The sequence below is a fragment of the Cervus canadensis genome, chromosome 2 (assembly GCF_019320065.1).
Source record: "Cervus canadensis isolate Bull #8, Minnesota chromosome 2, ASM1932006v1, whole genome shotgun sequence".
NCBI lineage: Eukaryota > Metazoa > Chordata > Mammalia > Artiodactyla > Cervidae > Cervus > Cervus canadensis.
Genome location: NC_057387.1, coordinates 88,664,507 through 88,682,075, shown reverse-complemented (window position 1 = coordinate 88,682,075; position 17,569 = coordinate 88,664,507). Strand labels below are relative to the sequence as shown.

The 17,569-nt window shown below is 38.7% G+C and overlaps 1 protein-coding gene across 2 annotated transcripts in view; it reads left to right on the top strand.

Annotated features, from left to right (window-relative positions):
- Nucleotides 1–17,569, top strand: part of ZYG11A (zyg-11 family member A, cell cycle regulator) — a 58,967-nt gene that overhangs the window by 11,207 nt on the left and 30,191 nt on the right. Inside the window, exons 2-3 of one of the 2 annotated variants that reach the window (XM_043461295.1) lie at nt 2,146–2,311; nt 11,363–12,114. In XM_043461295.1, the coding sequence (XP_043317230.1) occupies nt 2,146–2,311; nt 11,363–12,114 (918 nt within the window). The remainder of the gene's footprint in view (nt 1–2,145; nt 2,312–11,362; nt 12,115–17,569) is intronic. The other variant, XM_043461296.1, reaches the window with a different exon arrangement.

The following is a 17,569-nucleotide window of genomic DNA, read 5'->3' as shown; positions in this document are numbered from 1 at the left end:
TCGATTCCTGGTCTGGAAAGAACGTACATGCCACAGAACAACTAAGCTCAGCTAAGCTCTAGAGCCTGCAAGCCGCAACTACTGAGCCCATGTGCTGCAGCTGGAGAAAGCCTGAGCACAACAAAGAACCAGCCCAACAGAACAAATAATTTAAAAAAATTTTATGTGAGTTGTTATAGCTTTATTCAAATTTGTCTAAAATGCAAATAATCCAAATGCTCTTCACTTGGTAAAGAAAGAAATTCATTGCAGTGGAATGCTTCTCAGCAATAAAAAGGAACAAATTACAGAAGCATGCAGTAACGCCAATGAACCTGTGTTAAGATGCATTATGCAAAATGAAAGAAGTCAGATTTGAAAGGCCTAATTGCTTAATGATTCTGTTTATATGACATTTTGGAGAAGGCAGGACACTGGAGACAACAAAGATGAGTAGTTGCTTGGGATTGGTGAGAGGGGTTGTCTACAAAGGGACACTGGAGAGTTTCTGGATTATGGAACTGTTCCATATCTTTATTATGGTGGTAATACACAACTGTATGGATTCATCAAAACTCATTGAACTAACTGTATACCAAAATAATTTTTTTTGCTATGTATAAATTATACTATAATTAAAAGAAAAACAATGGATAAGAAGATAGTACAGTATTCAGAGTAAATCAGAGTAAACTTACTGGAGAAATTTGGTTATGAAGAAGAGTAACTGAAGAGGATGTGGGAGTCTACAGAAGGTTTTTGTTTTTAAAGCAGATAATGAAGCATAAATTGTATAAGAATGATCCATTTTATGGGAATTCCCTGGTGGTCTGTTGGTTAGGACTTTCAGTGCACAGACTTAGGTTCAATTCCTGGACGGGAAACTTAAGATCCCGTAAGCTGCAGGGCACAGCCAGGAAAAAAAAGAATGATCCATTTGCGAAGGGTAGTTTGAAGATGTTCTTAAATGAAGAAACAACAGGAGGAGCCAAGACAGGAGGGACGAAATCCAGCCAGCACATGTGGAAGTGTTGGTCTCTGCAAGGATGTACATGTTTTCCATAGAAGAGGAGACCACAGAAAAGATGCATGCAGTTTTGAGCTAAATTTGGTAGGGAGGTGGCTTCATTTTTTTTCACTGAAGTGGATCAGATTCTGATATCAGCGTGAAATGGGTTTGAGGAACAAGTAGAAGGCATGAAATAATTGTTGCTTGATAGTGGGAGAGTGCCCTGTCTAAGGAGACTTTGAATGATTTCCAGCTACTTAGGGCTCATTTGAAGTTAATGTTCATGAATTTTCCATGACATAATATGTTGTGTGAATCTTCTCCCCTTCATAGATGATTAGCTCCTGAGTGTTGCCATAAAAAAAGGTGAATAGCAAAGTTCTTCCAGGAGAATGTCTGGAGAGTATGATGCAGGAGAGGAAACAAGGAGTTGAGGATTTTCATGAAGGAGTAGTCTATACTTTGGACTATGGAGGGAATTTATTCAGTAGTGTTGTGGAGGTCATTAAACGTATTGCATGTTGAAACCTTTGACAAAGATGGCAATCCCTGGCTTATTGCTCTCTCTTTATGTCTGAATGCCATACCTTTCAAATGTTTGTTGAATGAACAAATGTCAGTCTCTTAGCAAAGATGTCTTATATCTCAGTTTGTATTCTTCTACAGCCTCCTTATTATAACAAGTCTTTTATAGTGTGAACACTTGAGGGTGGGAATGGGCAGATCTTCTTATCCTCTGGCATGTAGTAACCACTGAATAAATATTTGCTGAATAAATGACTGTATGATTTCTGCTTGTTTAGTTCCTTGTGTTGTATTGAAATTGTCAGATTTATTGGATGTATTCTCTACTAAACTGGTCCAAAAGGATTAGAGCTATATCTTACTCATCCCTGTATTCTCAGGGGCTGGCATAGAACAGGAGATAAGTGAAGGATTGAGAGAACCTAATTTTTTTAAAGCTACAGCAGAAGCTACAACAGGTGAAAACCTTCCACATGGTTGATAATTGGAATAAGGTGGTTTCATTACATATAAATCATTAGAGTGAGAAGAATGTATCTTAAGATATCCTCATGTATAACATGACCACTTTTATGTTGAATTTTTGTAGATATGTTGTAACAAGTTTGTTTGTTTGGGGGTTTGTTTGCTAGGAGGAGGCATCTCCCTACTCTTTGGTCAACATATGCCTGAACATCCTGGTTGCTAACCTGGAGAAATTGTGTTCTGAAAGATCTGATGGAACACTTTGTCTTCCGGAGCATTGGAGTTTTCCTCAGGAATTAGCTGATCAATTCGTTGGGATGATGACTTGGCAAGGTAATGATAAGACCGCTTTATTGCGTACATTTATAGCACTTTACTATTTGAAAAGCACTTTTGCATATAATTCTGTTTTGTTCCTCTCAACAACCTGCTGAAAAACACAGAAATTTGTGTGGAGGTTGATTCTCAGACTCTTTCTGGGATCCCTCGATGAAAATTATCTTCCTTCTAGACTTGCCCTGCTATTGCTATAGTCTTATCTCCCATTCTTTTGATTGTGAATATGAACCTTTAAAATTTTTTCCTTTACTTCCTTTGGTAGTAGGGCTTTCAAAGGGCTGTGTTTGCTATGTTAGTGTTTTCTTAATGAAAAATTTGGGGGAGTAACACATGATTGAGATAAAATTCACATAGTGTATAATTCATCCATTTAAAGTATATAGTTCAGTTATTTTTTTTTTTTTTTAGCATATTCACAGATTTGTGCAGCCATCATCACAGGCGGTTTTCATTACCTCAAAAAAAAAAACAAAAAAACAAAACACCTTATTCATCCCCCTATAATTCTTAGCAGTCACTAATCTACTTTCTACCTCTGTGAATTTGCCTTTTCTGAACATTTAGTGTAAATGGAATCATTTAATATGTGGCCTTTAATATTTAATCATTTAATATTGTGTCTTTGGAGAAGGCAATGGCACCCCACTCCAGTACTCTTGCCTGGAAAATCCCATGGACGGAGGAGCCTGGTAGGCTGCAGTCCGTGGGGTCACTAAGAGTCGGACATGACTGAGTGACTTCACGTTCACTTTTCACTTTCATGCATCGAAGAAGGAAATGGCAACCCACTCCAGTATTCTTGCCTGGAGAATCCCAAGGACGGGGGAGCCTGGTGGGCTGCAGTCCATGGGGTAGCACAGAGTCGGACACGACTGAAGCGACTTAGCAGCAGCAGCAGCAGCATTGTGTCTTGCTTCTTTCATTTAGCATAAAATCATCAAGGTTCATCCATTTTGTAACATCAACTACTACTGAATTTTTATGGCTGTGTAATATTCCATTGTATTGATATACTACCTTTTATTTGTTTCTCAGTTAATGAACATTAGCGGCTTTTTTAAGATTTTTTTTTTAATGTGAACCATTTTAAGGATCTTTATTGAATTTGTTACAATACTGCTTCTGTTTTATGTTTTGCTTTTTTGACCACAAGATGTGTGGGATTGTAGCTCCCAGACCAGGGACTGAACCCTCACCCTCTGCCCTGGAAGGCAAAATCTTAACTATTGGACTGCCAGGGAAGTCCCCGTGTTGTTTTTATTATACATTTTGGCTATTATGAATAATACTTCTATAAATATTAGTATAGACATTTGTGTGTGCGGATATATGCTTTTATATCTTTGGGTGTATACCCAGGAGTGGAATTGCCGGGTTAAGTGGTAGCTTTGTGTTTAACTTTTTGAAGAACTTCAAATTCTTTCCCAAAGTGGCTGTACCATTTTATGTTCCCACCAGCAGTTGAGACAGAAGAGTTCAATTTCTCCACATCCTTACCAAAGCTTGTTATCTAATGACTTTGATTATAGCCATTCTGGTGGATGTGAAGTGGTATCTATTGTGATTTTTATGTGCATTTCCTTAATAGCTAATTGGCTTCCCTGGTGGCTCAGACAGTAAGGAATCTGCCTTCAATGCAGGAGACCTGGGTTTGATCCTGATCCCTGGGGTTGGGAAGATCCCTTGGAGAAGGGAATGGCTACCCACTCCAGTATTCTTGCTGAAAAATTCCATAGACAAGAGGAGCCTGGCGGGCTATAGTTCATGGAATCACAAAGAGTCAGATGTGACTGAGCACAATATAAAATATAAATATAAAAAATACACATATACCTCCTTTATCCATTCATCTGTTATTGATATGTATGTTCCTGTTGCCATTTAAAAAATTGTTTTTATAGGTCTTTTTCTTTTCTTGTGTTTTCTGCCTAGAGAATCTCCTTTAATATTTATTGTATAGATGGTATCCATTCATCTGTTGTTGGACAGTTACGTTGCTTCCATTTCTTGGCAGTTGTAAATAATGCTCCTGTGAACATTAGGATGTATGTATCTTTTCAGATCAGTGTTTTGTTTTTTTCTTGGATATACCAGGAGTGGAATTGCTGGTCATATGGTAGTTGAGTTTTTTAAGAAAACGCCATACTGTTTTCCACAGTAGCTGCACCAATTTTTACATTCCCACCAACAGTATATGAGGGTTTCCTTTTCTCTACCTCCTCACCAGCATTTGTTACTTGAGTTCTATTTGATGATAGCAATTCTGATGGGTGTGAGGTGATACCTCATTCTGGTTTTGATTTGGATTTCCCTGGTGATTAGGGATACAACACACACATCTTTTCATGTGCCTGTTGGGCATATGCATGTCTTTGGAGAAATGTCTGTTTAGGTCTTCTTTCCATTTCTAAATAGATTTTTTTCTTGATATTAAGTTATATGAGTTGTTTATATATGCATTGTGGATGTTTTATTGGTTGTATCAGGTTGGTGAAAAAGTAATGGCAATTCTTCAGACTGTGAATTTTAATTTTAAATCATTATAACTAGGCTCAATCGCATCTTTATTAATCAAAAAAGGAACCATTACAATCAACATATGTTTTTCCAATGAGAAGTAAGTTTTTTTATTCCTATAGAAGAAATCTGTGTTTTGGGATTCAGTGAACTCTTGGAAGGCATTTTCTGCCTCTGTTGGTTGTGGAAGCATTTTCCCTGCAGAAAGTTGTTGAGATGATTGAAGAAGTGGTAGTCGGTTAGTGAGAAGTCAGGTGAATATGGTGGATGAGGCAAAACTTTGTAGCCCAGTTCGTTCAACTTTTGAAGCATTCATTGTGTGACGTGGGGTTGGGCATTACGGTCAGAGAAATGGTTCATTGTTTTTGGGTAGATTAAGAGAAGACAACACTTCAAAACAATGATTTTTTTGATTTTTGGTCACCTCATGAGGCACCCACTTATCGAACTTTTTCACTTTTCCAATTTGCCTCAAATGCCAAATGACTGCAGAATGGTCAACGTTGAGTTCTTCAGCCACTTGTCATGTAGTTTTAAGAGGATCAGCTTCAATGATTGCTCTCAATCGGTCGATGTCAACTTCCAGTGGCCAGCCACTACACTCCTTATCTTCAAGGCACTTGTCTCCTTTGTAAAACTTCTTGAACCATCACTGCATTGTATGTTAGTTATCAGTTCCTGGGCCAAATGCCTTGTTGATGTTGCCTGAGTTGTCTCCACTGCTTTAAAATCCATTTTGAACTTGAATAAGAAAATTGCTCGATTTGCTTTTTGTCTAACATAATTTCTGTAGTCTAAAATAAATAACAATAAACAGCATGAGAAATGCTGGATGAAGCACAAGCTGGAATCAAGATTGCCAGGAGAAATACCAATAACCTCAAATATGATACCACCCTTATGGCAGAAAGCAAAGAAGAACTAAAGAGTCTCTTGATGAAAGTGAAAGATGAGAATGAAAAAGTTGGCTTAAAGCTCAACATTCAGAAAACTAAGATCATGGCATCTGGTCCTATCACTTCATGGCAAATAGATGGGGAAACAGTGGGAACAGTGACAGACTTTATTTTCTTGGGCTCCAAAATCACTGCAGCTGGTGACTGCAGCCATGAAATTAAAAAATGCTTCCTGCTTGGAATAAAAGTTATGACCAACATAGACAGCATATTAAAAGGCAGAGACATTACTTTGCCAGCAAAGGTCCGTCTAGTGAAGGCTATGGTTTTTCCAGTAGCCATCTATGGATGTGAGAGTTGGATGGTAAAGAAAGTTGAGTGCCAAAGAATTGATGCTTTTGAACTGTGGTGTTGGAGAAGACTCTTGCGACTCCCTTGGACTGCAAGGAGATCCAACCAGTCCATCCTAAAGGACATCAGTCCTGAATATTCATTGGAAGGACTGATGCTGAAGTTGAAACTCCCAATACTTTGGCCACCTGATGTGAAGAACTAACTCATTGGAAAAGACCCTAATGCTGGAAAAGATTGAAGGCAGAAGGAGAAGGGGATGACAGAGGATGAGATGGTTGGATGGCATCACCAACTCAATGGACAACTCCAGGAGTTGGCCATGGACAGGGAGGCCTGGCATGCTGCAGTCCGTGGGGTCGCAAAGAGTTGGACACGACTGAGTGACTGAACTGAACTGAGCTGAACTGAATTGAACTGAAACAGCATGTAATAAGTCATTAGCAAAAAACATAAAGTGAGAAATGCACATTAAAATGATGTAACCACATTTATTTAAGAATGTATCCCAATATCAAATGGCAAAGTTCAACAATGCAAAACCTCAATTACTTTTGCACCAATCTAATAGATTGGAGGGGAGAGCTCACAGTAGTGTTTCACTCTGCCATGTTGCTGATGTTATGCCCTCTGCTCTAATTGTACTTTTCTTCTGCTTACTTTGGATTTAATTTGTTCTTCTTTTTCTAGTTTCCTAAGGTGGGAACTTAGGTTATTGATTTTAGATCTTCTTTACTAATGTATGCATTCACAGCTATAACTTTCCCACCTAGCACTGCCTTTGCTGCATCCCATAGATATGGGTAAGTTGTGTTCTTATTTTCATTTAGTTCAAAATATTTTGTAATTTCTCTTGATTTTTTTCCCCTTGATTCATCTGTTATTTAGAAGTATGTTTATCTTCATGTATTTTGGGACTCCCAGTTATTTTCTTTCTTTAAAGAAACTGATCATTTGTTTTGTACAGTATCCTACAATCTGGACTTTACCATTGTTTGTGCTATGATTTGACATGTTTCTCTGATTCTTGTAATTCCTATACATTGAAAATTAGAGGTGGAGGCTTGATCAAATTGAAGTTTGATGTTTGTTAGTGATGTTTGTACTTCTTGTCCTCAGTTGCTTCAGATGTGTCTGACTCTTCACAAACCCCATGGACTGGAGCCTGCCAGGCTCTTGGGTCCATGGCAATTCTCCAGGCAAGAATACTGGAGTGGGTTGCCATTTCCTTCTGCACTGTACTTCTTAAGGGTGTTAATAAAGTCTGATTATCTGGTTGGTTTTCACTTTTGGTGATCATAGATGATAATTACCTACCTAAATTTATTAAATCATCAGGGGTTTTTGTATGTTTGACTTAGTGTTTATTATTCTCAACCTTCCTGGTTTGGAGTAACTGTTTTTTTCTGTTTTTTATCCTTGGTTACTGTTCCACACTTTGCTTTATATGCTCTGTTTCTTCATATATGTGTTTTTTTATGCTCCTCAAGTTTCCATCTTGGGAAGCTTTGTGTATTTTCTCACTTTGTATACTCCCTGGATAATCCTCTTTGGTTTAGCTATCTCTTCTACTTTAATTTCCCAGAGTTTTCAGTGCAGTTTCGAAGCTCCAGAACCACACACAAGATAGCCAGGTATCTTGTAACTGTTATCTAGGCTGCTGAATCATCCTATTCTTTTGGTTTTCTTCTACTTCAGTGTCTGCTGTTTATCTTTCTGCTCATCTAGCTTCCCTTGAAGGACAGTGCAGAAGCTATCTGATCTTGAATGTAGACACTTTTTGGTAGTTGGTCCTTGTTCCTTTTCCTCTTACATTCCATGTTTTAAATACCATTCTTTATTCCGATTAATTCCAAATGTTTATACTTCAGTCTTTTAGATTTAAAATATATAGAATCGAGAAGACCTTGGCTGATTTTGTGGAAAGTCCTGAAGGTAGAATAACTACTCAGATCTGTGTTTTGTTAGGGTGTGAGGGCTGGATCTCTATACTTCCCAACACAGTCTTTGGATGTGAGTTTCCATGGGAAGGTGGTATGACCGTGGGTGAAGCAACTCTCTTCAGCTGATGCACTCTGCATAGATGAGGGCTGTCAGATGGTGGCATTTCCCGCAGCTCAAGTAGTAAGTCCTTTATTTCTTTTTTTTTTAACCATTTATTTATTTACTTATGGCTGCTTTGGGTCTTAGCTCTTCATTATGGCCTGTGGGCTTCTCTCTAGTCGTTTTGTGTGGACTCCAGAGTGCAAGGGCTCTGTAGTTGTGGCATGCAGGGTCTCTGATTGGGGTGCGTGGGATCAGTCGTTGGAGCTTGTGGGCTTAGTTGCCCCTTGACATGGGCATCTCAGTTCACCAACCAGGGATCGAACCTGCGTCTCCTGCATTCAAAGGCAGGTTCTTAGCCGCTGGAAGTCCCAGTCGTTTATTTTTAAGTGTGTTCTGGTGTCACATCACAGCGTCTGCTACACTGCCATTTCCTCCCATCTCAAGATGGTTTGGCCATCTATCTAGCTATTCAGTGACTTAGGAGTCATTTTTCATTCCTCCCCCACTCTGTCCTTGATTCTTTTGACACATTTTCTGCCTTCAAAGTACATATCTCAAGTGTTCTTCTCCTCAAGTCAGGTCAAATGTTAGTGTCTGACTCTTTGTGACCCCGTGGACTGTAGCCTGCCAGGCTCCTCTGTCTGGGGAATTCTCCGAGCAAGAATACCAGAGTGGGCATCCATTGTCTTCTCCAGGGGATCTTCCCAACCTTGGGATCGAACCCAGGCCTCCTGCATTGCAGGCAGATTCTTTACTGTCTGAGCCACCTTTTCCTCCTAGCCCCCTGTCAATGACACCTTTCTCTTTCTTCTCCCCTGGTCTCCCAAGTGGTTTCCTTACCTTTAATTTTGCCCATCGCCAGGCTCTGCCACATAGTGGAGAGTAGTCCTCTATATCTTAATCAGGTCTGTCTGTACTTTTGCCACTCTTTAAGTCTTCTCTTGGTACTTAGGATAAAAGGCCAGTTATTTACCCTGGCCAACAAGGTCTGACTGACTCTTGCCTTTGTCTGTGACCTGTCAGATTATGGGATCCCCTTTCCATCTGTGCTTGAGCTGTAGTGGTTTTCTCTCATTTCACAGGGATAGCCAAACTGTTTCTCTTCTCAGGGCTTTAGCCTGTCCTTCTCTCTGGAATGACAACTACCTTTGCCTTTCACATCCTTTTTGTCTCAGCTTAAATGTCACCTCCTCATACTGCACCTAAAGACAGAAGATTCTTGTCTTCCTTCTCATTTTCCCCTACCCCTGTGTTATAATACTGTTTGTTTCCTTTAGAACCTTTACTACGTTTTTAATGTTAATAGTATTTTGCTTGTTTTATGTTCTTTTGTATCTGTTTTCTTCTAGGATGTGAGAAAACCCCGTTATGGCAGGAGTCATGTCTGTCTCATTCACTATTCTCAGCATGTAGCATAGCACTTGATATTTCTTGAATAAGAAAGAAAGATAGTACTAAGTCGTGTCTGACTCTTGGCAACACTATGGACTGTAGTCTGCCAGGCTCCTCTGTCCATGGCATTCTACAGGCAAGGATACTGGAGTGGGTTGCCATTTCTTTCTCCAGGGGATCTTCCTGACCCAGGATAGAATCCAGGTCTCCACCATTGCAGGCAGATTCGTTACCAACTAAGCTGTGTGGGAAGCCCTTGAATAAATGTAATAAGTTCTTTTTGAAAGCCTTGAGTATTGAAGTTTCATTTTTCCTATGTTAGTAGCGTAGCTCAACTTAGACTGGGGACTTGTGAATCAGCTTATATACCTTTTCCCTTGAATACTGAGGTTTCCTTTTTCCTATGTTAGTAGCATAGCCCAACTCAGACTGGGGACTTGTGAATCAGCTTATATACCTTTTCCCTCAGTTCTTTCCCCTAATCCATTCAACTGCTGTGTTCTGTCAGTTTAAACTTTCACCTCTCATCATTAAAATCATTAATAATCTCTTGCCCCATCCCACTCCCATCAAGCACCATCTTAATTCTTTTGTATCATCACACATAATTGGTCTTTGTAAAAATATAACCATTCATTTTTTGCTTAAAAATTTTGAGTTTTTCATTTTTGTTTATAGGGTACATGAGTTTCCTAGCTTTGTTTACAGGCCCATCTGCCTTTTACCTTCCTCTCCACTGTCATTTCCAGCCAGGCCTCCCCTTGTACACTATGGTCCAGTAGCACTGATCAGATAGGGTCATTCTGAATAATCTGATGTTCTGTGCCTCCACGTCTTTGTCGTGTTCTTCCGCCCTTCACCTTCCCCTTGGAAAACTGATATTCAGCCTTAAAAACCTGCCCTGATATTAATCTCATCTTTATTCAATATCAGATACAAATCAGCACTGAATATAATATATTATTATAATCACTTAATTGCCTGACATGCTTCCTAGACTGAATTCTTTGTGGTCACAGGTGTCTTATTGCCCTGTATGTCTATTACTTAATATGGAATCTCACACATAGAAGATGCTTAGTATTAATAAGTTGTTTCTAAATGAAATCTAATATAACCCATTCATTTTAACAGATGAGGAAAATGAGGCATAGAGGGATAAGTCTTACCAAAGGCCATCCACTAGTTTGGTTAAAAGTAATCATTAGTGCTATTTGCATATTATAGGCCCTATACTTACCTACCTCTTTTATTTTGTCTTTTTGTTTTGTTTTGTTTTTTATGAGCAAAGTTGAAGTGAAGTGAAGTAAAGGTCACTCAGTTGTGTTTGACTCTTTGTGACCCCATGGACTGTAGCCTGCCAGGCTCCTCTGTCCATGAAATTCTCTAGGCCAGAGTACTGCAGTAGGTAGCTGTTCCCTTCTCTAGGGGATCTTCCCAACCCAGGGATCAAACCCAGGTCTCTCACATTCTTTACCAGCTTAGCTACCAGGGAAGCCCAAGTGAACAAGGTTACTATGGTTAAAACTGTGGACGTTGAAGTCAAACTGGTTTTGATTCTTGATTCTGCCACACATTTTGACCTTGAGTAAGTTCCTTAACCTCTTTAAGCTTCAGTTTCCTCAGTTGTAAGATGGTAATAATCATAATTCCTTTACAATTTATTTTAAAGAGTAAATGAGATAATCTGAGTAAAGGGTTTAGAACAATGCTCAGCACAGAGTAAACAGCAAATGTAGTCATTATTGTTACTATTATCATCTATCAAAGTTTACTGGCCACAGTGCCTCCTGGAAAAGGCATGAGATTTAGTTATTACAAGCTGGTTCTGGTTCTCTTATAGGCAAGCTGACTGATAGAACAGCAAGCATTTTCCAAGGCAACCAAATGAAACTGAAGCTGGTCAACATTCAGAAAGCTAAAATATCCACAGCTGCATTCCTGAAAGCCTTCTGCCATCACAGACTCACTGAACTGGATGCTACTGCAGCAAGCACTGACCTCTCCATCCCAGACATCCTCGGTGGGCTCTGCAGCAACAGCTGGATCCAAGAAAACCTCCGACGTCTCGTCTTGGACTCAACAAGCATCCCTCGAGATTCAAGACCGTTGTTGTTTGGTCAGCTCACTGGTCTTCGAGTTTTAAGCGTTTTCAATGTTTGTTTTCATAGTGAAGACCTGGTTAATGTTTCGCAGTTACCAAAACTGGAAAGCTTGGATATCTCTAATACTCTGGTCACTAACATCTCTGCACTCCTTACCTGTAAGGATCGACTCAGATCTCTTACAATGCACTATCTAAAATGTCTGACCATGACCACACCACAGATTCTCGCAGTCATTAGAGAACTTAAATGTCTGCTTCACCTTGATATTTCTGATCACAGGCAACTCAAGTCAGATCTAGCTTTTCATTTGCTACAGCAGAAAGATATTCTGCCCAATATTGAGTCCCTGGACATTTCTGGGGGTAGTTACATCACTGATGGAGCTGTAGAACTATTTATACAACAACGGCCTGCGATGCAGTTTGTGGGACTGTTGGCTACAGATGCTGGTTATTCTGACTTCTTTTCTGCAAAGGAAGGCTTGAGGGTTCGTTCTTTTCTGAAATAAGCTTGTTTCACTTGTTCAAAACATTATTAAGCTTTCTTTGTGTCTCAGAATCTGTACTAGGCATTCGGGTTACAAAGACAGATTAAAAATTCTTAAGGAGCTTAATGATTAAGAATTATTATGTAGCTACTATGTGGTATGAAGTTGTGAAAATATAACCTTAAACACGATACAGCCCTAGCCTCCAATGTCTTCCAGTCTAGCTTGATAACGATAAGCAGAGCCATTTATACATTACCTCTTATGTGCCAGTTGTCATGTTTTGCACACTGTTTTCTATTTTAATCTGCCCATTTTACAGATGAGGAGGTTAAGCTATTTATCCACAGTCATAGAACTATTAAATGATAGAGCTGGGTCTTATATCTGGGTCTTTGTGAAACTAATGCTTTTACCTCAGTAACCGCTAAATATAATGAATAAGGAAGGTGATGTATGCCTAACGTTTTTGATAAAGGTATGACAAAATGCAATTTTTAAAAGACCCTGAAGGAAAAAGTATTGTACATTGCTAGACTATGTTTATAGCCTCTCATGGTGCTGTTTTTAAAAGAGCATATATTTAAATATTTATGTTCTAGAATACTTTTTAAAAACAGTGGCTTTCTATCTCAGCTGTACATTCTAATCACTTTGGAAGTTTTAAAATACACTGATGCTTGTGGCTTGTTCCCTAGAGATTCCGATGTAACTGGATTGGGATTTGGCCTGGGCATTAAGTAATTCTCATGTGGAGCCAAAGTTCAGAATGGCAACTTCAAAAGAACCCTTTAAAAACAATGATTTATATAATTTTTACTAGGGTGAGAGTAAAGTGATTTTCAGTCATTAGTTGTTTTCACATTTTATTCTTTTGATCTAAAAATAGCAATTGTGTCTTAAAGTTTTTTAATTTTAAATGACTTTTTAATGAAGCCATGAAGCTATCAGTTGTATCATTAGGCTACAAATAGATAATTTGAACTTTCAGATTAAATGTGTATAGTAGAGAATTGTTTACAAAGAATGTATACCTAGGCCTGTTTCAGATTAATGGCACTTAGTGGCACAATGATCAAAAGAACCACAGCAGTTAAAAAAAAAATTTTTTTTTAAACACATCAACTCATGATATATACAGTAATATTGCCAAGCGCTAGAATATTCTGTAGAGAGATTATACATGTAGTTAAGATACTATCAGCTTTTTCGGGAGAGACTCTCGTCCTACGCCCTTGTATCTAGCATTTCGTTTAGGATTCCAAATACAGCTGGATTTGAGGAGAGAAGAGGAGCCTCACCAATTTCTCAGTTAGCAAAGCTTTGGAGTCTTTCTTTGACAGGGAGATTAGTAAAATAAAACTTAATTCTCCAGCCAAGAATACTGGAGTGGAACCCATTCCTTTCTCCATGGGGATCTTCCTGACCCAGGGATTGAACCTAGATGCTACTGCATTGCAGGTAGATTCTTTACCTTCTGAAACACCAAGTAAAGTGAGTAATACATTAATTGAAGATAAGCCTAGGAGATTTGGAAGTGTATAGGTATAACATTTAACCCCTGGAACTGTACCTTAAAACCCAGCAGAGTTAGTGTTCTGTTGCCCAGGCATTTACTGAAATTTACAAGAAATGCCAGAGACCATGTGGGCAGGTCTTAGAGAGTATAGTGACCTGGAAGGCTCAAGAGACCTTTTCAGGTTTCCTATCGGGTGAAAACTTGATGTAATGACACTAAGATATTGACCTCTATCTATCAGTCTTAAAAGTGGAAAGGTGCCCATGAGAATCTGCTGTCTTAAAGAAATCCATCAATTTCTAATGTAATTGTGAACTTTAATAAAGATGACTGTATATGTAAAAAAAAAAAAAAAAAAAAAAGATACTATCAAAGCCAGTACACCAAAAGAAAATGAGATAAGTTTCCTTTCAGTAAACTTTATCTGGTACACATGTAAGTTTAGTTTATTTTGAAAATGTTAAATAATGCATTGTATACAGTGTTGGATATTTTGGGGGAAGGAGAGGAGAGACCAGAATCTTCCCAGTACTAAGAAACTCTAAAGATCTTAATCCAGACTTAGTGGAGTGTAAGGTATGGTAAGTTTAAAAGGTGTGTTTCAGAAAATCTTATATTTAAGAGAAATACGTATTTTTTAAATCAGATGCAAAATATACTAAGCATTTTTGTTGTTTGGGTTGCTCAAAAGTTTGTTTAAAATGGATAAAATTAAGTGTTAGTGAAAACCTTCTAACAGAACAGGTATGTGTTATTTTCTTGTACCCAATGTTAGAGTGGGCAGTGTGTACTTAATTTCTTTAAAATGGCTGGAAAGGGCACCCTCCATTAGTCCTAAGAGCCATATAACATTTTCATTTGCTAGGAAATCCTTGCTGATCCACTGGAGGGGTGTCTCAGTAATGAGAATTGTTTTGTACTGACATCTGTAGGAAACCCTGGAGAGAGAGAATGATGCAACAGCTATCTGGTCTTCTGCTTAGTCTTACGATGGCTTATCCTGTGTTTTTCTTTCAGCTCTTACATCTAGATTATCACAAAACTTAGAAATCTAGACTATATCCATTGTGTAGATTGTTAATAATGTGTAGATCTTTGCGCAGTTGATCTGCATATAGTACTTGAAAACTGTTTTGAAGTAGTATTTAATGTGTCAGATCACTAACTTTAAACATTTTGCCAAATTTGTCTTACCCTATTCTCTCTCTATACATGCAATTTTTAATACACACACCCACCTAGGTCTTAGTTGCAGAATGTGGGACCTTTAGTTGTAGCATGTGGGATCTACTTCCTTGACTAGGATCAAACCCAGGCTCCTTGCATTGGGAGTGCAAAGTCTAGCCACTGGACCACCAGGGATGTCCCACACACAATATTTTTCTTGAGTGTAGGTTGCATACAACATGCCCTTCTGCCCATTAATATACTTTAGTTTGTATTTCCTAGAGGAAAGATAGTCTTTTTGACTCTTCTGAGAGCAAAGGTAATCTCAAGGATGACCATAGTGCAACTGTCAAATTTCAGGAAATTTAACATTGATACAATACTTTTATCTAAAAATCTACTGTACGTGTTTCCAGTGTTGGTTTTCCCAGTTTAACACTGTTTATAAAATATTGTTCCTTTTAGTCCATGATTATTTTTACATTCAGTTGTCATATGTGTGCTTAGTCATGTCTAGCTGTTTGTGACCCCAAGCCTGCCAAACTCCTCTGTCCACAGACTTTTCCAGGCAGTAATAGTGGAGTGGGTTGCCATTTCCTACTCCAGGGGACCTTTCCCACCCAGGGATTGAACCAGCATCTCCTGCATTTCCAGGCTGCCTGGAAAGCCTCAGTTGTCATAGTCCTTCCTTTTCTTCATTACATTTATGTTTTGTTTGCTTTTTTGAAGAATGTTCCTCATTTTGGGTTTGTCTGATGCTTCATCATAATTCAGATTCTTTCAAGTCTACCCAGAATACCACATAAGGGATGTTGTTCCCTTCTCAAGTGTATTACAATATGAAGCACAGAGTGCCCCTCATTGGTGATGTTAATTTTCATCACTTGGTCAAAGGATTGTTCAGGTACTAGATAAAATATCCAGGTGCAGATAAAATATTATCTGTATACTCTTGTACTATTTTCACCCTACATAGATAATACTATACCTTTTGAAACTAATGAGTGATGTATAAGATATTGGAAGACTATGCCAGTATCCTGGCCCTCATCAGACTTTCTGATCTTATGGCATCCATTGATGATTTTTACCCGAACCATTCTAACATATCCTCAGTACAAGCTCATTGATTCCTGTTGTTTTCAATGATTTATAATGCATTGCTATTCATAATTATTTTGATGCTCAGTTTGTCACAGGGGGGCCAATGAGAGTTCCTGTGTCTGTTTTTACATGCCCCCATTATTACTGTTATTATTTTGAGTCCTTCTTTAGTTTCTAGGCTTCTTATACTTCCCTGTTTTGGCCTTAGAGTTAGACATTTCTCCCAAGAGCCCTGGTTCCTTTTACTAGGAAACCACTGTCTGAGTGCTAGATGTGTTTTTAAGCCGTTTCATCAAGCAGAGCTAAGAAACAGATGAAGTTTAAAAGTGATACTTAACAAATGTCCATCTTTATATTGTTCTTCTTTACCTTTCCACATTCTGTGTTTGTACCTCTCTTTTCCATATGGAGAACCTTGGCTTCCAACAGCCTCAGCACATTTTCCTTAATCCTATAACACATATAAAATAGTTTCAGAGTTGCTTCATCTATACTACTTTGAAACACAAACCTACTAAAAAAGAGTTGAAGATATATTTGCAGTTCTTTCTTTTCACTCTTGACTGAATATAGTCAAAGTATTAAGCCGTATATATTTTTTGGGAGGGGATGGCAAAATACACGTAAAACTTTTCATTTTAATCTTTTCAGTGTGTAGCTCAGTGGTTTTGAATACGTTAACACTTCTGTTCAACCACTACCGTCATTCATCTCCATGGCCCTTTTCACCCTGTAAAGCTGAAAGGCACGGGACACTGGTTCCCATTACCCCTTCTCCCCGGGCCCTGGCAGTACAAACTCCTACTTTGTGTCTCTATGATTTTGACCAACTCTCTCATGTAAGTGGAGTCGCACAGTACTTGTCCCTTTGTGACTGGCTCATTTTACTTTACATCGTGTCCTAAGGGTTTGTCCATGTGGCATACTGCCTTTTTCAGGTTGAATAATAACCGTTATGTGTATACCACATTGTGCTTATCCAGTTGTCATTAATATGTAATGTACTTGGGTTGCTTCTATGTTTTGGCTATTGTGTTGATTATTGTGAGTAATGTTGCTGCAAGTAGAAGTACACAAATATCTCTTTGAGACTATGCTTTTTTTTTTTTTTATCACTCTGTGAAGCTTCTGGGATCTCAGTTCTTTGACCAGGGATTGAATCCAGGCCTCTGCAGTGAAAGCCCAGAATCCTGATCACTAGTCCACTGGGAAACTCCCAAGACTCTGCTTTTGGTTCTTTTGGTTTATACCCAGAAGTATATACTAGAATGGACATGAGTTTGAGCAAGCTCCGGGAGATAGTGAAGGACAGGGAAGCCTGGTGTACTGCAGTCCATGGTGTCACAAAGAGTTGGACATGACTTAGCGACTGAACAATGAGCAATCCAGAAGTGGAATTGCTGGATCATATGGTGTGAAAGTGAAAGTTGCTCAGTTGTGTCTGACTCTTTGCAGCCCCTTTGGAATTCTCCAGGTCAGACTACTGGAGTGGGTAGCCTTTCCCTTCTCTAGGGGATCTTCCCAACCTAGGGATCAAACCCTGGTCTCCCTCATTGCAGGTGGATCATATGGTAATTCTGTTAATTTTGGGGGGAACTACTATAATGTTTTCTGCAGCAGTTGCACAGTTTTTACATTCTCACTAACAGTGCACAAGTGTTCGAA